This window comes from Haliotis rubra, unplaced genomic scaffold, assembly GCF_003918875.1.
Source record: "Haliotis rubra isolate DU_JTF1 unplaced genomic scaffold, ASM391887v1 Scf593, whole genome shotgun sequence".
NCBI lineage: Eukaryota > Metazoa > Mollusca > Gastropoda > Lepetellida > Haliotidae > Haliotis > Haliotis rubra.
The window spans coordinates 302,660-328,101 of record NW_025767294.1 but is presented as its reverse complement, the minus strand read 5'-3'; the positions used below and the strand labels follow the sequence as shown (position 1 = coordinate 328,101).

Here is a 25,442-nt window from a genome sequence, read left to right as displayed (position 1 = left end):
ATGCGTATACTCGGTCATGTGACCGTGTGTAAGAAAAACAGTTCCGGCGGCACGCGATGTTATTACACAATGTGTAATGATTACACAATGTGTAATTATTACACAATGTGTAATAACATTATAAATTTATAGATTTATTAAGCAGTGATATATTTAACGGGTGAGTAATAAATGGTAATTAACGACTGACTTAATTCAGCAGCATATGCATTTCCAGCTACACATAAAAGAGTAAACGTGCACATGTAGTACCGGGTATTTAAAGCTCTGTTGACCATGTTCGATATGCGCAGATCGCTAAATGTAACAACTATGTGATATTTGTCATTTGAAATGACTGATGATTTCAACTAAGGTTCTTCAACTGGAATAAGATATCAAATCCAAAACGATACTGGCGTGGTTCTAATGTGACTTTATGTTCAACCTGAGGTGAGGTGAGGTGAAATTGGGTTTTACGTCGTCCTTGAGAATATTTCGCTCATATGATGACGTGCATGCGTGTGTATGTGTATGTGCGGCTGCTTGTACTAGCCAAGACTTAAGCTGGTTTTATAGTGCTAGCCCACTGAGATACCATGCCGCAGTGAAGCATTAATACCCCACTCAGACACATTATACTGACTCCGAGTCGTCCAGTCCTTGTTGTACCGATTAATGCCGAGCGCCAGACAGGGACCAACAAGTACCATATTTTAACGTCTTTTGGTATGACGCGGTCAGGGATCGAACCCGCGACCTTCCGCTCTCCGGGTGGACGCTCTAACCAGTACACCGCGGGGGCGATCCTGTTCTACCTGATACCAACTTCGGCAACAGACTAAAAAAACAGAGTTAAGCGAGATGGATTTATTGTATATCACTCAGACAGTATATCAAATGCATGATACAACGTACAGCGTGTTATCATGGTTAGGCATTTCAACATAATCTGAAGGCATCACTCTTAGTGGAATATACGTTCTGTATTCCGCCATGAAACACGTGTATACGATGGAGTATTCTACCTAATGTGTGCTAAGGATATCGTTATTAATGCGATGGACACACCTCCATAAATGACCAGAATGTTTCAATTCCCATGAAATCTGTTTCTAGATTTAGGTGAAATAAGCTCATCTTGGCTTGGTCATCATGCTTTCACATGCAGGTTTAATAATGTGTTTCATAATGAAAAACAAACTTGATCAATATCATGTTTTTCAATTAAAATGTGTTCCAACGTAAACGTGTTCGTCTCTAAAACATAACATTATATGAAAACAAAAGAAGCACACTTTGTTACGAAGTATCCCATATCCACTTACAATAAAAATGTATCTGGTTTACGTCACACCTGCAGCAAGTTGGATTTGAAAATCATCATCAAAGATCTAATGGGTACTCTTTCTGTGGGAGATAAATTTGCCAGTGCGTGAAAGGTCCTTGGGATAAGTATAAAAAAATAAATGGAATGTTATTACATTTTCAAACAAAAATACATTTGTATTAAATCTAGCAACATAATAACACACAAACAGTATGGAACTGTTAATTACAACATGTGCTATATAAAATGTGCATGGTAACATTATATACATGTAACTTCAGGTAACTGTCAATAAACAACACCCACAATTTCATGCAACTTGTTGCAATATATGTGATGAAGGCAAACATTAGATGTCATCATGATTCAAATATAAACGCCATATATGACTTCTAAAATAACAGGTAACTTAGGTTCTTTTTACGCACAGATCACAGAAGTCCAATAGACCGTGAATGTTGTGTACAATATCGCATATCTAAGAATGCTCAAATAAGATATTTATTGACGTCTAACTGTGAACAGGCATTGTCAACGTTTGTATTTATTGTGTTAAATGGCAATACAAACCAATTTGGACAGATAACTTAAGGCTTAAATATGAATGTATGTATGTATGTATGTATGTATGTATGTATGTATGTATGTATGTATGTATGTATGTATGTATGTATGTATGTATGTATGTATGTATGTATGTATGCATGCATGCATGCATGCATGAGTGTGTGTGTGTGTGTTTTGTTTTCCTAGTATATGTGAACTAGACAAGGATGTCCATTTTGCCAAACTCACAGACAAATACAGACGTATGTCGTATATCTGACTTAATGTTTCTTTATATACAACATTTTGCAGGGAATCCTTATATTTATTGGCATGGTGTTTGTAAAGGTAGACACGGTAATTTTTAAATATATGTGCCGTTACATATTAAAGAGCGATGTTCGGAGGAATCTTCACAAAAAACACATTGTAAGCCTGAAAAATGAAATTTACAATAAAACTGAAATTGACAAAATGCTTTTCCAAATCAGAAAAATCAAATGTACAAACGGTGAACATGCTACAACAAATCAGTACAATCTGCTGACATATGTTTGTGAAATTACGTAAATAATAACACTTTTCGAGCCAGGCATCAAAGCTGAACAATTTTCTGTTCTCCATACTTGAGGTAAAATATTTTGTTTGAACCAAACATAAACAAATCCGTTTTGAAGGCCAAACAGAAAGTCACTCGAAACATGCTTCCAAAATTGTACAGCGTATCATCGGTTGTTAATTTATTATATACAAACGTAATCCGAGTCATTTAATGACAACGAGATGTTCCACACGCACATTGTTTCGACCTTTCCAGATTGGGCTGTATGTGCACACGGTGATAGCTGCAGTAACAATCATATCAATATGTATATGAATACATAAATAGTTTCCATAATCCAAAATATGTTCCTTATTTAAACCTTCAAGAAACAGTATGCCGTGACCATTCCTGTGTGTATTTACAGAGAAAACCTTTCGGTATTTTGTGAACTTCAGTGTCAAGGACAACAATTGGGTTCAATTCCAACTCAGCAATCATCACTCATGGACTAAATACATATTAAAGCTACAAATATTCATATATACAACCGATATTAGCAGTACGTGCTCATTTGGAGCCAGGAAAAATTCCTTGTGGTTAGTCCAAGCAACCATTTCTTCACGTAAATGCTTTTGGCATATGTTATTTTGAGTAGAAAACACACGCGTTACTTGGGCCAAAATGAAGATAATGAGGTATTTATGAAACTTCTGATTCCTGCTTAGCACGCCAATCTTTAAGTAATATAATGTGTTCCTTTAATGTGAAGGGTCAGTGAGGAATGTTCAACATTGATTCTGCTTGTAGATTTCCAGTCTGAAATATGACACTCACAAATCTAAGCACAAATGGACTTGTCAACCCAAGAAATCCAAAAAATTATTCTTCAGCATAAAGTGTGCTTTTTACCTGAAACACAACATTTTACATTTAACGTTAGTTTTCATAGAAGGATCTTATTATAATAACGTCACAACATTATATTCATATATACCCTTGATATCAGGTTATAATACGCCTAATAATATCAGTTGTCCGGGGTGTGGACAGTGTGATTCTTACAAATGAATACCTTGTTTTAGAACACAACGTAAAAAGGAAGGTTTTGCCTCTCGTTTTACAAAATACAAAAAACAAACTAAGCAGTACCCGAAAGCGTTCATGTTCCAAACAACGACTCCAGAAGCTGCCCTTCCTGACTTCAAACCCCAGATTATTTAATGGTCGGTCTAAGGTAGTTCCAGGCTCACAGTCTGATAATGTCGTGATGAAAGCTTCCTACACTGTCACAAAAATCAAACGGTGTAGCGGGACAGTTTTTGTGTCTGATTTAGAGTATCTCAGTACTCGAATATGTACAAATATGATACCACACAGAAACGTCGTTGATCCAGATGGCACCGTTCCAATCAATGCTCCTTAATTAATCCTTTTCCCATTTCGCGAATCGGTGACTGAAGTTCCAGCAGCCGTTTGCAGACATACCCCAAAACAGTTGTCGGGGATTCGGTGTGTCCGAACAAAAGCTTCTCCGTAACTAGTTCATCATTTTAAAATATTACCTTTGTGAAGTAGTTCTAGTCTAGTCACCGTAGACTTCAATTAACCAATACTAACTGCCTTAACGTTGAGAGGGTCAGACACACTAGCATTTAGTTAGTGTATCCAGTTACCCTGACGAACTGTGAAACTTTATGCCAACCGCTTATGTTAGAGACCAACCTCAGTCTCCTACTTCGGTCAACATATTCGTATTGCAAGCAGTTGTGTCATTATATGTCACAGTCGAGATCGCTGTTGAAATCCCCATCTTACCACAAACGTTTAAGTGCAATGGGAGTATGAGACAGCTTTCTGGATCGATCATATTTTGTGATTATTTTGTCATAAGGTTTTTTGCTTGCGTTTTAACAACACACTTCTTTGAAGTCTGTAAAGCTGTTATGGGCAGACTCGTCAATAATGTTCCGTGCGCAGCTTCGTCAGGGTGATATCAGCAAACGCTGTCCCTGTTATTAAGCTATTTGCTGTACGAACACGTAGGGTTCTGTTATTTTCAGGCACTGGAATAGTTTGCAATATAAACAAAGGACCATTCCCAAACATGAACGGCTTCCTTCCAGATTATCACAAACTATTGACGAAGCTTCAATAGGCATCTTATTATTCATCAACGTCTTTATGTAAACTAATCCTTGGAGATTTTCCCAGTCTGTTTGATGGAAATACCTCATAGTATTGATCAATTGTCGATTCCCATCATTTCTGTTCTCGATGAGGTGGTACTCATCCACTGGGAATCTGGTTCCAAGACTTTTGGCTTCAAATATGTTAAACGTTTTGTTTGTGTTCTGCACATGTAATATATCATGTTCATATGCATGTTCGAAATGATCTTTTGAGTTTGGTGACATGTGCAATTTTATTTTGTATTCAATGCCGATTGTCCCAAATATGACGCTTCTTCTTGTTAGGAATGTAACATTCTCGGTCACATGCGCACTTCTTGATCCACATGAAGTTCATTATTTCACGTCGGCCACCACTACATTCGAATTCTACGAACTTGGTCCTGGTTTTCTGAGGGTAACAACAACGGTCTTTTTTACAATTCGTACAAAATTTCATGTTGAATTCTTTCACACTTCGGCAGTCCTGGTACTCTACTCTGTAACGCTGCCCACTGCGAGTAGTCGGTGTGCACTTTTTGCGACCCTGAAATTAGCAACGATAAAGAGTTTAGTTGAAATCACAGTCGAGCAGCTTAATGTGGAACTTGTGACACAGACATTTCAAACATTAATGAAACCCACTAACAGACTATAATCACGTTCACAAACAAAAGAAAATAACAAACATTTCTTGACTCGAATCCACCATAAAGGACTCTGTATAAAGTATATTTTGAAAGGCTATCATTCCATGGCATTGCACAATGACTCCAACCCTGCATACAACTGTGTGTTCAATCCCCTTTATTGACGATTTGTATAATAAGAAAAATCTTTTGGTATTCTGTCACTTGAAATACGTATTAAACCTTTCATTTCTGCTGCTAATATCGAAATTACATCTCCTTTTCAGTTCTCTTCTCCACCTTGGTTGTTCGTTAATCCTGACACTGACCAAATTGTAGAGTGAGTGAGTGATTTTAGTTTGACGCCGCTTTTAGCAAAATTCCAGCAGTATCACGGCGGGGCCATCAGAAATGGGCTTCACACATGATACCCATTTGGGGAATCGAACCCGGGTTTTGTCGAGAGCGAACGCTTTAACCACTAGGTTACCCAACCGCCCCTGAACAAACTAAGAAATCAGAAACAAATGACTGACAGTATACACAATCAAAACTTAATCAATTTAAAAACAAATATAATCCATACAAATCTATATTTACAGATGGATCTTACAATGGTGACGCAGTTGGCGCACTATCATTGGACCTAGAACAATGTCTTCTCGATTACCGGATAGCAGCTTTCTAGTTTCACAGCAGAAGTAACTGCCATGTCAACAACTCTTAAATGTATCAATACTCAGTCCAAATGTAAACAGTATATGATATTTTCAGATTGATGTTCGTGCCTCCAGGCTATTAAAATTTGCCATGTGAACATCCACTTTTAATCGAAAAGATTGAACTGTATAATGATCTTGCTACTGGCAAATACGACATGTCTTCTGTTGGTTACACAGCCATGTTGGAATGTCTGGTAACACAATAGCTGATTCTGTTGCTAAGGCAGTAACCAAATATGTGGCAATACTCCTGATACCATATACCGATTACAAGACAGTTATAAGATGTTATATCAGAGATTTAATGTTATATCAGAGATTTAATTTAAAACAATCTACATGCAATAGAGACACACTCGGTTACACCTACTTTCGCTGTCAGTCCAGATTTGTAGAGGTCATATTGAGACGTTGCCGTATTGGCCACAGCAAATATATTCATGAAAGATTACTGAAATGTGAGGAGTTTCCTTATTGTATGCCTTTGATAAAAGAATCACTGTCCAAGATGTCCTGCTTGACTGTGTTGGTCTTCCATTACAAGGCCTACATATTACCGTAACAAAATACTAAAAGACCTTTTCAATAGCTAGTTCTCATTTAAGTTGGTCTATGTTTCAATGAAATAGATCTCATTCACAATCTTGTTATGTATGAAGTATTGAATACATTGGTAGTATATGATTATTAACAGAGGTGGATTGTGGCTGTGTCCTCGGCGGGGGCTGAGGTACCATAAAGATAATGCCTGAGGGGGTATGTAAAACCATGCCATTCAAAGTATTTGGGTATCTTTCACTGTTTTGATTGTAGAAAATGGGCTCTGTTAATGTTCGGCTAAATTTCTCAATATTCGCCAACACATGAAGGGATGGTTTAAATCCAGCTGGGGTGCCTGGTGTGGTGATCTACCTTCCGTTGCTTACGACCTGTAACCCGTTTCTGTATTCTACTGTTCTTTATAATGATATCCTTTTATGATAACGTGCTAGTTGACTTGGTTGACACGTCATCGGTTCCCAATTGCGCAGATCGATGCTCATGCTGTTGATCACTGGATTGTCTGGTCCAGACTCGAATGTTTACAGACCGCCGCCATATGGCTGGAATATTGCTGAGTGCGGCGTAAAACTAAACTTACTCACTCATTGTTGGAATGGTAACGCTGAACACATGCAAAAGTTCCGCTAAACTTTTACAACGACAATAGAGCCTTTAAGAAGTAATCATGTATTCAGTATTTTGGGGATTCTTTTATAATGGAGTTATCATTTGATCAAGCATAAATCATTCATAATCCAACATATGGTGGAGTAGCCTAGTGTTAAAAGCGTTCGTTAGTCAAGCCGAAGTGCAGGGTTCGATTCCCAAAATGGGTCCATTTCCGGCCACCGTCGCTACGTTGCTCACTCACTTATAATTCAAATTACCAATCCAATAGTTTTGCATATGTTTTTCACCTTCGGTACAGTCCCGTGATACTTCGAAAATATATAACCCGTGAAGATCCGGTTTAGAATTGATCTTCAGCAACTCATGCTTGTCACAAAAGGCGACTAACGGGATCGGGTGGTCAGGCTCGCTGACTTAGTTGACACATGTCATCGTATCCCAATTGCGTAGATCGATGCTCATGCTGTTGATCACTGGATTGTCTGGTCCAGAGTCGATTATTTACAGACCGCCGCCATATAGCTGGAAAATTGCTGAGTGCGGCGTAAAACCAAACTCACTCACTCACTCATTCATAACAAACCATCCATCCATCTATCAAAAATATGCAGGTGTTACCGTTGTTCGAGTAAAACGAATTGTCGGTAAAAGATGCCACGTTCACCATGATACCACCATCTCGTTCGATATGGCGAGTTCGACAAAAGATAACTAGATTCTATTTTCATGAAACATTTGAACATTTTAGACCTTAAAAGATAACATCGGCACACTGGCGTATATCAGCACTCCGCCTACTTCTGTGCCAATCGATATTTTCCGTGCATTCTTAACTACAATATTTGACGGTAAATCCAAGGCTGAAGACATAAAACATACACGTCTAGATTTCCAGGAACCTTCCCCTGATTTACGTCAGTTCACAACACTACTGACCCTTAACATTCAAGTACATCGTAAGAGAGCATCGATACTATTGATAGTGAAACTGAGACCAAAATCCCTGCTCTTCCCAGCAAGCACTCAATCCCTCTAATCATGTTTTTCTCAATGCGCAAATATAGCGTCCATTCCACAATCTTGACCATCGATCTCGGGGCGCTTTCGAACCGAACCTTCCCTGTCGACAGGTGCTCGGTTCACGCGGAGCGGATTATGTGACATCCTTACGACACAAATTAAACACAATTAGTCCGTCTTGAAACAAAATCAATATCATGTTTGCCCAAATGTGATCCGAGGTCTCGCGGAATCAATGATCGGGACGGAGGAGTTCCGAATGCTGATCCCATGCCATCGGAGAAGGAGATTACACAAGGATTCGCCCTAGTTACCCGAGCATCGTGATATAGAGTGAATGACGTACACTTACAAGTCCTAAATTGACTTATTCATGTTTTGTGTGTGTACAGAATTATGGCCTGGTGTCTGTAATGAAGATGTGATATCCAGAGGGAAGGAATGACCTCACAGATTACCCAGTGGTCTTACACTTTTCTTTGCTCTTCCTTTCTGCCCTTTTGTTTGTTTTTGTTTTGGGCCGAAAACTCTACGTTCCCGGATTGACACTGGGAACACCGGTTTGTTTGTTGAATATTGAAAATTGCAATCAGAAGTATTCCAGCTATATGACGGTGGTCTGTAAACAAATCGAGTCTGGACCAGACAATCCAGTGATTGAAATCATGAATATCGATCTACGCAACTGGGATACGATGACATGTCAACCACGTTAGCGAGTGTCAACCAACAATTCCGTTAATCGTCTCTTTCGAGAAGCATGGGTTGCTGAAGATTAGTTTAAACCTGGATATCCACGAGTACCTCTCCTGTAATAAACCCCACATGAAGTTACTGAATAACCTTTCTCACAGAGGCCCCTTTTAATATTACATGGAGTTATTTATCTCTGTCAAACTATATATTTTTTAGACTCTAAGCTTTAGTTCAGCAATCCAAGAAAAACTTATCTCAAAGTTAACTACGCCTTTAAAACGTGGCATATTCCACCGGTTTGAATATAATCTTATACGAAGTTTAACAGCTTGCACGAAAACGTAACGGAATTTGAACATGAAAGAAAAGACTTCCGAGATGAAGATAATGACTCACATTATTAAAAAAAACGGAAAGCGAAAATTAATATTTGTTCACCGCTAGGAAAAAAAATTGGAATCATATGATCACCTAAAAAAGTAAATTTTTAAAAGAACGAATTGAAAAGACGAAAAAAATATATTCATTTGAGAACGTCACGGGAAAAATCTATCATCATTCATATCCCTCATATCCGTCAATAAAACAATATGGGGCATGATTCGTAATGGATGCCCGAGGAAGCGATCGTTAAGGGGGCATTTACACAGCGCAGAGGGCGAGTCTCTGTTTCCCGCAGCAACATCAATGTAGTCTCCCCGTGGAGGCTTTTGTCGAGTGGTAATCTACCTTCTCCGCGGAGAGCGATTCTTCTGTCACCCTGTGGTATCACAGTTCTTATTTTCGCTTCGTACGTAATGGGCATCTGACCGCGGTATCCTCAGGGGCACCAGTAGCCTTGCCTCCTCAGGTGGACCGTGAATGAAATGTGCGTCGTAGCGAGAGAATCCTTATTTGCAATGTGGTGTCGGGGAAACAAGGGAATTCGGTGCAACATTAAAGTATGTCTAGCGAGAAAAAGCGCTCAATAGACACAGGGCTATCATGATGCCAATGTTCGTTTATGAAGGAGTCCAATTTTGTACATGAAAATAACAATCCCAAGAGCGCATTATATATGAGTGATCGGGTCACAATTTGATTGAATCGTCAAGTCTTTCCAGCAACTTGCTACATCCCTACTGTTAAATGACAAAACCAATGACATCCCGTGTTACGTCATTGGAGCAAAGATAATTGTCTCCCAAGGTTCGTGTTTCATCACCCCACAGATGCAGGTTGGCAGAACCAGTGCGGACGTTGGTCTTAAGGGAATGTTTCTGACACCTCGTCCTCACCAGCGTGTTATGTGTGTGATTGGATCGAGTACATACACACACACTCGGGATACCTGTTCACACGTCCAAACATGATGTAACTGGAAAATGTCAGCGCAAAAGAATACCCAGTCTCTGCTATCCTCAAATACAGATTTGTGTTGGTGTAGAGGTAAAAAACCTTACTGTCGCAGATGTAGAAGAATAATTATGCAACAATGTAAAACATTATGAAGACCGCGCCGAATCGTTTGCGTGAGGCCAGTCTCTTCTTATTTACGAATATGCGCGTTTGTTTACAAACAAGAGAAAAGTCCGGTCACGTGATATGCAAATTAGCCTGTGGCAGTGATGTTATGCTAAGTCATCACTGCGCCGGAGTGTGACATCACACCTCAAATGTGGTCCATGACCTTCATTATATTGTTGTAAACTGCTTGAAAATACATGCAATGCCTTAAGGGCAAATGTCAAATGTCTATACCATTCCTTTTGGCATATAAATCTGTGTCCCAAAGTAGCCATGTAAGTAACAAAATGCATCACAACAACATACCGAATGTTTTCCTGGACATATACTCAAAGAAACAAATAAGGGAACACATGAACGTACACGTGTTCCTTTATTCTTTTCCTGGTTTCTTCTCAAGGTATGTGTTGCTTTATGGTAGAACATCAGGATATAAATAATTGAACACTTGTACTTTCATGTGTTGCCATATTTGTTTCCATGTGTATATATGGAAATACACCATGTCTAGATATTGTTGATGTATGTGTTTTGAAATCAAAATCCAGCACATGGGACGGCTTGGGTGTAATGTTAGTCTGATGATGTCCCTCATTTGAACAATCTGACCACAACAGTAATTCCCTGCGTGCCAGAACCACATCCTCATGTAAGAAGAGACAGCAAATTATTTCAGATTCCGATTAGCACCGACCAAGCAATCAGTTTATGTTTGATTGAGAACGTGGAACATATCTGTGGATGGGTCTCCTGGGATTGGATTGATTGCAGGGCGAAATAATCAGAACAAAATCACAGAAGGTCACAGGAAAGATCATGGTGTTCAGATCAAGCATGTGCGTTCTGTCTCGGGCACATAACATTGTGTTCTATCAGGTTCATCTAATCTCATTAAAAAAATCCCATTCAGGACAAACGAACCAAAATTGAAGAGAAACAATACTCTTTAAACGCCAGATTGTGAAGTGGCGTGTTAAACGAACTAAGATGGGCCTTTGTTTCGCAGTTGAGATGGAATGGAATAAATATCCCTTCGGAGTACAATGCTCCTCGTGGCATATTAAATATTTCATTGATGATACAAATCACACCCATAACGAGGTCGAGTACCAGGCATTTACTATGGCAGATGTTGGCTGGTTGGGTTGTTGTTTAACGTAGCACTCACAATTTTCAAGATATGGCGGCGGCCTGTAAATAATCGAGTCTGGACTAGCCAGATATTGTCAGTGTTTGATACATCAACCTATACTGAGTCAAAAAAGAAACTTCACATTCTTTCTTCAGGGCACTATAAAAGAACAAGAGATGGTAAGATGGTTAAATTGTTATTATTTCATTGCTGAGATCTGTGTGATGTACTCGATACACTGACAGTGCCATAATCAGTTCCATTAGGCTACACCGCCCTTTTAAAACATGGGTATACAGAATGTCAAGTCACAAGAATAAAAAGGCGAAATTTCTCAGTTCAATATCGTGTATGGCCGCCCCGCGCATTCACCAATTCCAAACACCGTCTCCTCATCGACTGCCTGATGCTTGTGAACACGTGGTTGGGGATTCTGCGCCATTGCTCTTGCAAGGCAGCGCCAAGTTCCTACAAATTCTGAGGCTGGTTCCTAAGACCACGAAGCCTTCTCCGTAGTGCATCCCAAACGCGCTCGATTGGATTAAGGTCAGGGACCTCGATGGCCAGTCCATGACGTTGATTCCAGCGTTGTGAAGGAAATTACGTGTCAACATCGCGGTATGCGGCCGAGCATTATCATGCTGGAACTGTAGACCTGGGCCATGAGCTGCCATGAAAGGAACGAGTTCAGGGGTGAGCACCTGGTCGCGGTAAGCAGCAGCTGTGAGGTTTCCACGGATGACCAGAAGTCGGGAACGGTTGTTCCCACAGACAGCACCCCACACCATGCAACTTTCGCCCCCGAATCTGTCGACTTCCTGTACACAACATTGGGCATACCGTTCACGACGTCGTCTCCAGACTATGCCTGCCGTCCGCGAATCTAAGGGTAAACCTGGATTCATCGCTAAAGACGACTCGATTCCAGTCTCTCTGGGTCCATCGGAGGTGACGTTGGGCTCACAGCAGACGTTGACGTTGATGAAACGGCGTCAATATTGGCCCACGATATGGACGTCAAGAATGGAGATTGGCAGCCCGCAACCGATTTCGAATGGTTTGAGGACAGTCGACCTCTAAACATCTCAGCCCTGGTTCGTGTAGCCGGCAGAACGTACACGTGTTCCTTTATTCTTTTCCTGGTTTCTTCTCAAGGTATGTGTTGCTTTATGGTAGAACATCAGGATATAAATAATTGAACACTTGTACTTTCATGTGTTGCCATATTTGTTTCCATGTGTATATATGGAAATACACCATGTCTAGATATTGTTGATGTATGTGTTTTGAAATCAAAATCCAGCACATGGGACGGCTTGGGTGTAATGTTAGTCTGATGATGTCCCTCATTTGAACAATCTGACCACAACAGTAATTCCCTGCGTGCCAGAACCACATCCTCATGTAAGAAGAGACAGCAAATTATTTCAGATTCCGATTAGCACCGACCAAGCAATCAGTTTATGTTTGATTGAGAACGTGGAACATATCTGTGGATGGGTCTCCTGGGATTGGATTGATTGCAGGGCGAAATAATCAGAACAAAATCACAGAAGGTCACAGGAAAGATCATGGTGTTCAGATCAAGCATGTGCGTTCTGTCTCGGGCACATAACATTGTGTTCTATCAGGTTCATCTAATCTCATTAAAAAAAAATCCCATTCAGGACAAACGAACCAAAATTGAAGAGAAACAATACTCTTTAAACGCCAGATTGTGAAGTGGCGTGTTAAACGAACTAAGATGGGCCTTTGTTTCGCAGTTGAGATGGAATGGAATAAATATCCCTTCGGAGTACAATGCTCCTCGTGGCATATTAAATATTTCATTGATGATACAAATCACACCCATAACGAGGTCGAGTACCAGGCATTTACTATGGCAGATGTTGGCTGGTTGGGTTGTTGTTTAACGTAGCACTCACAATTTTCAAGATATGGCGGCGGCCTGTAAATAATCGAGTCTGGACTAGCCAGATATTGTCAGTGTTTGATACATCAACCTATACTGAGTCAAAAAAGAAACTTCACATTCTTTCTTCAGGGCACTATAAAAGAACAAGAGATGGTAAGATGGTTAAATTGTTATTATTTCATTGCTGAGATCTGTGTGATGTACTCGATACACTGACAGTGCCATAATCAGTTCCATTAGGCTACACCGCCCTTTTTAAAACATGGGTATACAGAATGTCAAGTCACAAGAATAAAAAGGCGAAATTTCTCAGTTCAATATCGTGTATGGCCGCCCCGCGCATTCACCACTGCCAAACACCGTCTCCTCATCGACTGCCTGATGCTTGTGAACACGTGGTTGGGGATTCTGCGCCATTGCTCTTGCAAGGCAGCGCCAAGTTCCTGCAAATTCTGAGGTTGGTTCCTAAGACCACGAAGCCTTCTCCGTAGTGCATCCCAAACGCGCTCTATTGGATTAAGGTCAGGGACCTCGATGGCCAGTCCATGACGTTGATTCCAGCGTTGTGAAGGAAATTACGTGTCAACATCGCGGTATGCGGCCGAGCATTATCATGCTGGAACTGTAGACCTGGGCCATGAGCTGCCATGAAAGGAACGAGTTCAGGGGTGAGCACCTGGTCGCGGTAAGCAGCAGCTGTGAGGTTTCCACGGATGACCAGAAGTCGGGAACGGTTGTTCCCACAGACAGCACCCCACACCATGCAACTTCCGCCCCCGAATCTGTCGACTTCCTGTACACAACATTGGGCATACCGTTCACGACGTCGTCTCCAGACTATGCCTGCCGTCCGCGAATCTAAGGGTAAACCTGGATTCATCGCTAAAGACGACTCGATTCCAGTCTCTCTGGGTCCATCGGAGGTGACGTTGGGCTCACAGCAGACGTTGACGTTGATGAAACGGCGTCAATATTGGCCCACGATATGGACGTCAAGAATGGAGATTGGCAGCCCGCAACCGATTTCGAATGGTTTGAGGACAGTCGACCTCTAAACATCTCAGCCCTGGTTCGTGTAGCCGGCAGAAATCTGTCACGTAGGTGACGTAGGACGATTTGACGGTCTTCTGCTCGTGACGTCACACGTGGACGACCCGACCTTAGGCGATCAGAAGTGGTGCCAGTTTGTTGTAGACGACCTCGCAAGTCATACACAGTACGGCGGCTGCATCCCATTGCTCTTGCGACGTCAATAACTGATCTTCCCGCTTGCAACATGCCAACGGCACGTTCACGTTGCACATTTGACAATCGTGGCATTTCAAGCACCGTTAGAACTGTGGTTTGAAAGTGTTTTTTTCAATTCTTGGGGCCAATGCAAACAAGTGCATATGAAGAAAACTTCGATGCGAAGATCACGTGATCGACTGCAAGTGCAAAACCTGATTTGGCCCTAACGTCATTTGCACGACGAATGGATGGGTTTGAGTGGGTTTTGCTAACGTTTTTCTAGAGTCGAAAGATAGGGATCCCATTTCGGATACATAGATGTATCATCAGAGAAAAATTATTCATTATTTTCAAATTACATTTTGTGAAGTTTCTTTTTTGACTCAGTATATGTTCAGGACATCATCGGATTCGTAAAGAAGAATCAGGCTGCTGTCACAGATCATGTCTTATGATTATGGAAGTGTTTCATCGCCATTATTATTTGGTCTGTACCACGTACTAGGAACAATAACATTGTTTAGTTCCACGAGCGAGGCAAATGCTGTTAACAGAACTGTAAGATGCTGCCAAACCAGGGAAGATAACAGATCCAATTTGGAATTATATCTGACTGCAATATAATTCATCTCTCCTGCGCTATTTAACTTGACTGTTTGGTCAAGTGATCCCCAACTTTGAGACTGCGTGTTCAAACTGTTCGGTTGTGTGTCTACTCAGATTTGATCTCTTATTGTAGAGTCTTCGTTTCCGCTTGTGTCAACGAAACCAAAACTATTGCCCAACAGTAGATCATGTTTCATACATGACTGCGTGTTCAAACTGTTCGGTTGTGTGTCTGCTCAGATTTAATCTCGTATTGTAGAGTCTTCGTTTCCGCTTGTGCCAACGAAACCAAGACTATTGCCCAACAGTAGATCATGTTTCATACAGGGTTTGTCATCATTAAAGCAAATCCAACCTGTTGTATACTGTTGCAATTGTATACTGTTGTATTGCCACTATGACCTGTATATTGCACCAACAGTAAAACCCTATCTCCGTGTATTTTGGTTCCAAAAGCCAACCTATCTCCGTGTATTTTTTTATGTTTCACCAAAAAGCAAATGCAATGTCATTAGACACGTCAAAGTTATCCAGGATTTAGGTATTGTCATTAGACGTGTTTTCCATACAGGGACATGTTTTATACAGGGTTTGTCATCCGTCATTGCAAGCAAATCCAACCTGTTGTATACTGTTGTATACTGTTGCCCACTATGACCAACAGTAAAACCTATCTCCGTGTATTTTGTTTCCACCAAAAGCAAATGCAATGTCATTAGACACGTCAAAGTTATCCAGGATTTAGGTATTCCCGACATGTTTTATACAGGGTTTGTCATCCGTCATTGCAAGCAAATCCAACCTGTTGTATACTGTTGTATAGTTGCCCACTATGACCAACAGTAAAACCTATCTCCGTGTATTTTTGTTTCCACCAAAAAGCAAATGCAATGTCATTAGACACGTCAAAGTTATCCAGGATTTAGGTATTCCGACGTGTTTTATACAGGGTTTGTCATCCGTCATTGCAAGCAAATCCAACCTGTTGTATACTGTTGTATACTGTTGTATAGTTGCCCACTATGACCAACAGTAAAACCTATCTCCGTGTATTTTTGTTTCCACCAAAAAGCAAATGCAATGTCATTAGACACGTCAAAGTTATCCAGGATTTAGGTATTCCGACGTGTTTTATACAGGGTTTGTCATCCGTCATTACAAGCAAATCCAACCTGTTGTATACTGTTGTATAGTTGCCCACTATGACCAACAGTAAAACCTATCTCCGTGTATTTTTGTTTCCACCAAAAAGCAAATGCAATGTCATTAGACACGTCAAAGTTATCCAGGATTTAGGTATTCCGACGTGTTTTATACAGGGTTTGTCATCCGTCATTACAAGCAAATCCAACCTGTTGTATACTGTTGTATACTGTTGTATAGTTGCCCACTATGACCAACAGTAAAACCTATCTCCGTGTATTTTTGTTTCCACCAAAAAGCAAATGCAATGTCATTAGACACGCCAAAGTTATCCAGGATTTAGGTATTCCGACGTGTTTTATACAGGGTTTGTCATCCGTCATTACAAGCAAATCTAAGCTGTTGTATACTGTTGATGCAAAAAAGGTAGGTTGAAATAGTTGCCCAAGATGGCCTACAGAAGAACCTGTCATCCTTGTATTCAATATGAAACTGGTCGTGATATTTACCACTTGTGTTGGTCTTTGTCAGTTTGTCAAGTGACGCACGCTCGGAATAGGACTGTCATTAATTAACCTTTCCATTGATATTGTGCAATACTATTTCGATGTCGCCCGCGGAGTTTTATAAAGGAAATCGTATATTCTCCTTTCTCGACAATGTCAGGTGGAAAATTTGTGAGGGGCCATCAGACAGGCATTATCGTAATAGCTGTCTGATCTTTCAATATACTTAACGGGTTTCATTTTGGGAATGATTCTGTGGGTTCTTTTCTTATCGCAGGGAAACCAGTAAGTGGACGGGAAACTCGACTGGAGTGTTGGTAAATTCTGAATTATCCAATGGAATTGGCTGAATGCTGGTTATGCATCCACAGTGACTACAACGAAATTCTATCATCTTCTCTTTGTTTTGAAAATGGTAAAATACATACATTTTTAAATTGCTTACACTTTTTTCAAAAAGCAGTCTGTATTTGGGGAGATCCCAAAGAACATCGGTTCTAAAATGCGTGCAAAGAACGGCCCTGATCGCAAGGATCTGGCTTTCGAGGGTCATGACGCTGTCTCTCTATGGAATGTATGAAAAACGTATTGAGAAACGTGATCAACGTATTTACTTTGTGGAACTGCTTTTTCAAAATTGTAATCTCTCCACTTCTATTTCAATGAAAATTCTGATGACCATACTACGAATTGCTGTTGTTTGGACCAAACTCGATTACTTTCAGACCCTTGTCATGTATAACATTATAATATATGTTATATTTGGGAGTACAGTTTCTTAGTAAAGTACAGATTCTAGTACTTTTGTTGGGCTGAGACCCATCCGGGATTGGAACTCTTGTCCTATAGTTGTACTGTTACTGAGCGTGCGTTTAACTACGAAAAGGACCGAAAGAAACAAAGAAACAAAAAACGCTTACTTGTTTAGGTTAACCATATTTGAAAGAGTAAGAGCCGCGCAAAGTTGCATCGCTGATGTGAGAACGTAACGTGAGGGATGCTGGGATGGGGTGGGCGGGGTAGACAGCCCATTAGGTGCAGTGGTACCTGCAATCGTTTGTCTCGCTAAAGATCCGGGTTCGATTCTCCAAATGAGTACAATATGTGAAGCCTATTTCTGGTGTTCCTCGCCGTGATGCTTGGCTGTTGCTCATAGCTGCGTAAAACCTAACTCACTCACTCACAATGTAGTGAGTCAATGGTGAGTACTGGTTCTCAGTCACAGACACCTGTGTTTGTTGTATGACCAAAAAATGTTTTATTTCTTTATTTCGTTATTTCTATTTCAACAACGATGTAAGGATGTAAGCGTGGACCAGAAATATTCAAACTGGAAAATGTTCATATTCGTATTCATTGTTTAAACAACATTTTATGTGTTAAAAGTATTTAACAGACGTAAGTATAAGGAAATTAAGAGTATCGTTATCGCAGTTTCGATGTGGCTACTATGATTTAATGTATTTTAAAAGAATATGTCATGTTACTGAGAACCAATCCTGCAAAATGTGTGACAGGAATATTACTGAAGATGAATACCATGTCCTTCTCATCTGTCCACAGTATGAAGACCTAAGAAAGTATTATATACCATCTAAGTACACCCCCTGTCCCACATTTTACAAATTCAGCATACTAATGTCAACAGAAAATGTACAGCTACTTCAGAATATTGCTACGTTTATACACCATGCACTGTTAAAACGCAAACGCGCTTGTACCACACACCCATTGTAACTGTTTTTTACTTGTATTATGGGCCTCTGGCCTACAGTTCAGAAATAAAGAAAATAAAGAAATATTATGACCAAAATTAATGAATCTGGATGTTCCGATTCGCTAGCGTGTCAACATACCCTGACCCGTTGGTCTCTGCTCACGATATCAACCACTACAATGTTTGTTTGTTGAAGTTAACCGCCTTTTCGCAGAAAGATAACGCAACCTTTAAAACGTATAAAGCAAACAACGTTCACAGAGTAATGACGTCAGATGGCGTCAAATGTTTACATCCAGGAGGGGTGTTTTTAAACCACTTATGGAGTTCTCGTTTTGCAGCTGACAGAGAAAGATCAGTGGGCTAGCGGATATGCATTAACGCCTTTTTAAAAGATGTTCCTTAATGGACGGAAGAAACAAGCAATTAACTGCATCATGGCGGCTAGGCGACTGGGAAATTGAGGTAATTTTCTGGACGAAATTGTAAGTGGAAGAAATTGAACACAGCTTTGGTTAGGAAATAGGCACTTGTGGCAATGAAATTGACCAGATAATTTGATAAACTTTCTGATCATACGCTATGGCTGGTTAAAAGACCGGAGAAGATTATCAAAGAAGAGGACGTCATTCAAACTTCAGATTCCTCAATACGTCACATCTTCTTTCAGCTTGTTAAAGCCTGTCAAGATTATATGGGATCGCGTTGTTATTCTTGAGCAATTATGTTAAAGGGGCTTAATCCTTTATTCTCGGGGCGTTCTCGAAACATCAAACACAGTAAATGCACATCTGTTTTGAGAAAACCAAAAACTCAATTTCATATTCAATATATATTGAATTTCGTTTTGGACAGCATAAGATGAAACCAGCATCTTCTGTCAATTCGGAAAAAAAAGTTCAAGGGAATGTTATTAATTCAAACTGCCAAATGATTTCAATGTTAATGATCTCTTTGAACATTATGACAACGTTTTATAAATACGAGCTGTGGTAGGGATCCTTGGCTGATCACCCTGTGTAAAAGGACGGATTTCATTGAGCAGGGTTATGTCCCTTACTCCTAACAGGATCAGCTTGAGGGTTCTTGTCGCATATTCGTTTTTGTTGGTCATTTTGACGAAAATTGATTATTGTGACTGCATATTTTAACTTTCGTAGTATGATTGCAATACCGTTCTATTGCTGCGCTTAAACACAACTTACCCATTCAGACTAGCTGTAATTACGTATGAGTGTAACATATTTATATTATATATGTTATTCTGTAGTTATCAGTTGTCACAATTGTTATCACAATTTTGGTTATTACCAAATGTTGCCGGTTACCATTGTTCTGTGTCCTCTACTGAAACGTCGTACCTCAGATCACCGATTCTGTTCATTCGCTCTGAACTAGTGCATTGAGGTTAATCATGAAATTGTTTAATATACAGCAGATCTGATAAATTAGCACAACTTGTCATTGGCTAATGATACATTCTTCAATACATCAGAGCATTACAGTGACGACGTAATTGATACAAAGCTATTCTGTGATATTTTTTGCACATGTTCGTCCGCTAAAAATTTGTCATAATTACCAGAGTAGAAATTTCTTCGCCACAAGGCCTGAGAAAACACACTCTACGTTCCTGCTCTGCTTTGCAGTTGATGACGTCGGCGATGACCCTGACAGAAACGCCCACGCCGCAGGTTACAGAGCAAGGCGTCCAGTCCGTTGACGTCAAGTGACATGGCGGCGTTGTCACGACTGGCTTTGGAGTTGTCATTGTTTGAGGGGCTGAAATGACATCAGTAGTTTCATTGGAGAAAATGTATTATTTTGTATTTACGTATCATGTTGCCATGAAAACAGTAGGTATACAATTCCTTTCTTAGATTGTCTTTGATGTTTGCCCCAGTTACGTTCCTGATAGACAGAATGCCACGTGCTAGTGAGTGAGTTTAGTTTTACGCCGCGTTCAGCAATATTCCAGCAATATCACCAGAACTGGGCTTCACACATTATACCCATGTGGTTAATCGAACCCGGGTCCTTGGCGTGACAACCGAACGCTTTAACTGCTCGGCTACCCCACCGCCCCTTACGACAACAACAACAAATGCATGAAATCAGCACGTTAACAGGTAAACATTCTAAACTTAACAATAATCCACCTCTGGTCCATGGATAAAATTATAATTCTTACATGCAAAGGGGTAATACACTTACATGACAATGTCATACTCCAAATCCTCTCAAGACACGAATAGGGATGCTTACAAAGAAGTGAACATGACCAAGTATCATATAACTCTTGTTCAGGAAATAACAAAGAAGGGTTGTGTGCGAAATAAGGTTGAACAAAACTCTAGTTCGGACACTTACAAACACCGTGTCTGTGCATGATAAGATGCTAAAAACATTTGGTCAAAACACGTACAGAGTTTTTAGCATGACAAGACAAGGCCCCACAGAACAGTGGCACATATATAGTATGACCAGAAATTATTGAGAATTTTAGGAATATGTTTAATTGGATTTCTGGTATAAACAACCTTGATCAGCTATCAAGTGCTTGGTTTCATTCAAGAGAAACAACTCCGTTAATCCTTTTTCGCTAGTTTCTGAAGAGTTATCCCCTTTGTTTACTTGCTAGCAGACGACATTTTCAGTGATCCTCAGTATGGATGATTTAGAGAAGAGGTAGTTGATTTTAGAGTATTATTACAAGGACATCAGATCAGTTAAAGTGATTTCAAGTAGAACAGACATCCCCTTGACCACTGTTTATCGTATTTTGAAAAATATTGCAAATGGATATGGCATTGAGCACCAGGGAGGCGCAGGTAGGCCCTGAAAATTGACTGTCGGGGACAGGAGGCGGCTTGGTATTCTTGTTTCTAAAAACAAACGAAAGAGTTTAGAAAACTTAAGGCTGGATATGATTGATAGAGGAACTGTGGCTGTCTGTAAGGAGACAATAAGAACTGAGCTGCATGCAATGGGTTGGCAGAAAAGTCGAGGAATTCCATCACCGATCATGAAACCTGAACAAAAGGAGCGAAGGTTGAACTGGTGCTTACAGCATAGAAATTTTAACTGGGACAATGTGATTTTCTCAGATGAAAGTTCTGTGTGGCTGTTTTTAATAATACACTGAAATTCTGTACCAAACAAACTGAAAAACCTTTGTATCAGCGCCAAAAGTACAGTCCGAAATTTAACGCGTGGGGTGACATATCTGTGTTAGGGGCAACGCCCCTCTGTGTATTTGAGGGGAATATGAACAGTGAGCGGTACACAGATGTTCTCGAGGGACATTTACTTCCATCTGCTCACGTGTTCTATGGAAATTTTTGGATTTTCCAGCAGGACAACGACCCAAAACATCGTTCAAAGCCTTCACAGGCCTGGTTTCGGACCCAAAATATGACATTATTAGATTGGCCAAGCTATTGCCCTGACCTAAATCCAATAGAAAATGTTTGGGGACTTATGAAGGAAAGTGTCAATAAGAAAAATCTGACAAATATTGCTGAAATGAAAGAAGAGGTGGTCCGATATTGGGACAGCATGGACCACGACTTTCTAACTTCTTTGATCAGTAGTATGCCCCGCCGCATTGAAGCCTGCATTGCTGCCCATGATGACTTGACAAAATACTAACTGTTCACCTGTCTTTGAATCTGGAGTTATGTTCTGCTAATATTCACATTTAATACGTGAGTAATGAGTGAAAAATTTTAAAAAAATTACAATCTTTAAATTCTCAATAATTTCTGGTTGTACTGTACTTAACAAGGATCCCACATGACAAGGCCCTAGAACAATAGGTAGGATATTTAGAAACAAAGCGTTTGTACACAACAAGGCCTGAAAGAATGACAGTACGAATGCTTAGAAACAAAGGGTACGTACATTACAAGGCCTCGGAGATCAATAGTATGGATACTTACAAAGAATGGGTCGCTACATTACATGGCCCCAGAGAACAATAGTGTGGATACTAAGGATCAAAGGGTTTGTACGTTACAAGGCCCCAGAGAACACGAGTACGGATGCTTACAAACAATGGGTCTGTACATTACAAGCTGCCACATACCACGATGTTTGATAATTTTAAACAATGGTACGTGCATGACCAGGTTCCACAGAACATGGATACGGATACGTACAAGGATACGGGTACGTACAACTGGCCTGACCATTACAAAGAATATGTGTAGGGGTACTTACTAACAGTCTCTACGCTACGACATCCCACAGGACATGGGTACGGATACTTACAAAGAAAGGGTCTGTACATTACAAGATCCAATAAAACATGATACGGGTACTTACAAACAAAGGGTCTGTGCATAATAAGATCCAATAAAACATGATACGGGTACTTACAAACAAAGGGTCTGTGCATAACAAGATCCAATAAAACATGATACGAGTACATACAAACAAAGGGTCTGTGCATAACAAGATCCAATAAAACATGATACGGGTACTTACAAACAAAGGGCCTGTACATGACGAGGTTCTGGCTCTCGAGCGCCATGGAGCTGTCTCTGTATGCGAAGTCCTCTAACTTGTCACAAGTCCACTCCTTGCAACATTTGCCCGGGACAGGGAGGAGGGCAGGGTTCTTACAGTTCTTGAGGGACGGCTTGCTGTCTTCCTGGGGGCACAGACTGACACACCCATAGTAACCGTTCTGGCACGTACACAGGCGCTTGCAATCAGGCTTAAACTGCTCCCCGTCACGGTACGTGGAACCGTCCATGACGCAGGATTTCTTCACTTTAGCTGCAATAAGGATATTCAGTATATAAGATCAGAAGGTCATTATACACGGTGCGTTGCGGTCACAGTGCGTTGCGGTGCGGTGCGTGTGCGGTGCGGTGCGTTGCGGTACGAGTGCGGTGCGGTGTTTAAGTGTATGACTATTCGGTGCGGTGCGAGTGCTTCGTGGTGTCTAAGTGTATGACTTCGGTGCGGTGCGAGTGCGGTGTGGTGTCTAAGTGTATGACTATTCGGTGCGGTGCGGTGCGGTGTCTAAGTGTATGACTATTCGGTGCGGTGCGGTGCGGTGTCTAAGTGTATGACTATTCGGTGCGGTGCGAGTGCGGTGTGGTGTCTAAGTGTATGACTTCGGTGCGGTGCGAGTGCGGTGTGGTGTCTAAGTGTATGACTTCGGTGCGGTGCGAGTGCGGTGTGGTGTCTAAGTGTATGACTATTCGGTGCGATGCGACGTGGGAAGAAAGGGGTATGAACTTTTGGTTGTGATGTTGAGTGAAGGGATAAGCGGGTATGGTGTGGAACTGAGGAAAGGGGGTAGGGTGTTTGGTTTTTAGCTGAATACAAACCTATCGCAAACGTGATATGCATTAAACAGATTTACTCTATCTACTCAAAAACTGAAATTATTATGAAGCAAATAAATTGAAAATCAAATTGCTATCACAATCATTCGCCACTCTGTATGCTTAGTTCAAAGTAAAGCAGTGTGTCTGTTGAAGAGATTATGTGTGCAACAAAAATCAAAGCCCCAGAATATTAAGCGTAGGTCCACAAATAGGGGATGGGTATCGCCCAACGTTAATGTCAATATAAACTGCAGCGCCAGATTATCAACATTATATCGATTATCCGTCGAAACAGATTCCATTGGTCAGTATCAATGCATATCTGTTGAAACAATATTACAATATATTGAACACACGTGGTCAGCAATCAAACGACTACTCCTTCGGTTACAGATGAATCCATGCACATTGTAAACCAAAAGTCACTGTGTTCTTTAATCTGATTGGTTGAAAACGTGATCAAATGGTATTCGATTCCCGGAAATTCGCTGCGTATTAATACATGCAAACATCGCTCACACCATTGTATTGTTACGTCGTCAGCTGTGATGACGTCATTAAAATCATATTGTGACGTAAAGTCCGACTGACGTCACAAATGAGCAGTTCCAGATGCTACCATGGGAAACAGCCGAAACGGCCGGCTGATGATATTTCACTGCCGTACCCGTACTCGATGTCATTGAGTGCAGACACAAAAACGTGTGTGGACCTTTTGGTTTACTTTTGTGTTTACAATGTCGATAAACATCATTTGTTTGTCAATTTCCGGGTGTTATTGAGTATTTGAAGCACGGGAATATTTCATTTGAAACGCCGTCGGTTCCAAATGAATTCCCGTGATTCAAATACTCAATAACACCCGGAAATTGGCCAACACATGATGTTTATCTCCTAAATGGATGGTAGCTATTGCAAGCGTTGATGTCCACACAATCCATGTAAGACAGAATACCGGTTTCATGCTAATGCTATTCCTGGGTTTAGGAGCCCATAACTGTGTCCTTGACTGTCGTGATGATCGATATATGCATTTTACATCATCAACTTTCATGATACATGACATGATGATGATGATGATGATGATGATGATGATGATGATGATGATGATGTCGGCAAACATTTACGTTAAAAAGGGCTTATATGTTTTGTCTGTAATAATAGTGTCCAAATGAAAGTATGCTATTGAAGTTGAAGTTGTTTGGAGCGCAAACATTTAAATCCAAATGCAGGGTGGTGGGGTAGGGTTCGCTCATCTACATGAAAATCCGGTTTCGATTCCCCACAATGTGTCAAACCAATTCCTGGTGTCCTCCGGCGGGAGTGAGTGAGTAAGTATGGTTTTATGCCGCTTTTAGCAATATTCCAGCAATATCAAGGCAGGGGAATCAAATCCGGGTCTTCGGTATGACGAGCGAACGCTTTAACCACTAGCTACCCAACCCGCCCACTCCGACGTGATATTGCTGGAATATTGCTGAAAGCGGCGTAAAACAACAATACTCACTAAATCCATGGTGTGTAACTTCCCACATATC

General features: G+C 40.6%; 1 protein-coding gene and 1 long non-coding RNA gene across 2 annotated transcripts in view; one reads left to right on the top strand and one right to left on the bottom strand.

The window, feature by feature from the left end:
- Positions 1–2,411: 2,411 nt before the first annotated feature.
- LOC124255120 lies at positions 2,412–3,526 on the top strand. Its single transcript, XR_006892622.1, has 2 exons — positions 2,412–3,405; positions 3,450–3,526. It is a non-coding gene; the product is annotated as an uncharacterized LOC124255120 (long non-coding RNA).
- A 94-nt stretch (positions 3,527–3,620) lies between these two features.
- The window catches only part of LOC124255118 (CCN family member 2-like), a 112,314-nt gene continuing 90,492 nt past the window's right edge, over positions 3,621–25,442 (bottom strand). Inside the window, exons 3-5 of the mRNA XM_046688960.1 lie at positions 23,051–23,344; positions 20,145–20,344; positions 3,621–5,114 (exon numbers count right to left, since the gene is read on the bottom strand). Of these exons, the coding sequence (XP_046544916.1) occupies positions 4,833–5,114; positions 20,145–20,344; positions 23,051–23,344 (776 nt within the window). The 3' untranslated portion in view covers positions 3,621–4,832. The remainder of the gene's footprint in view (positions 5,115–20,144; positions 20,345–23,050; positions 23,345–25,442) is intronic.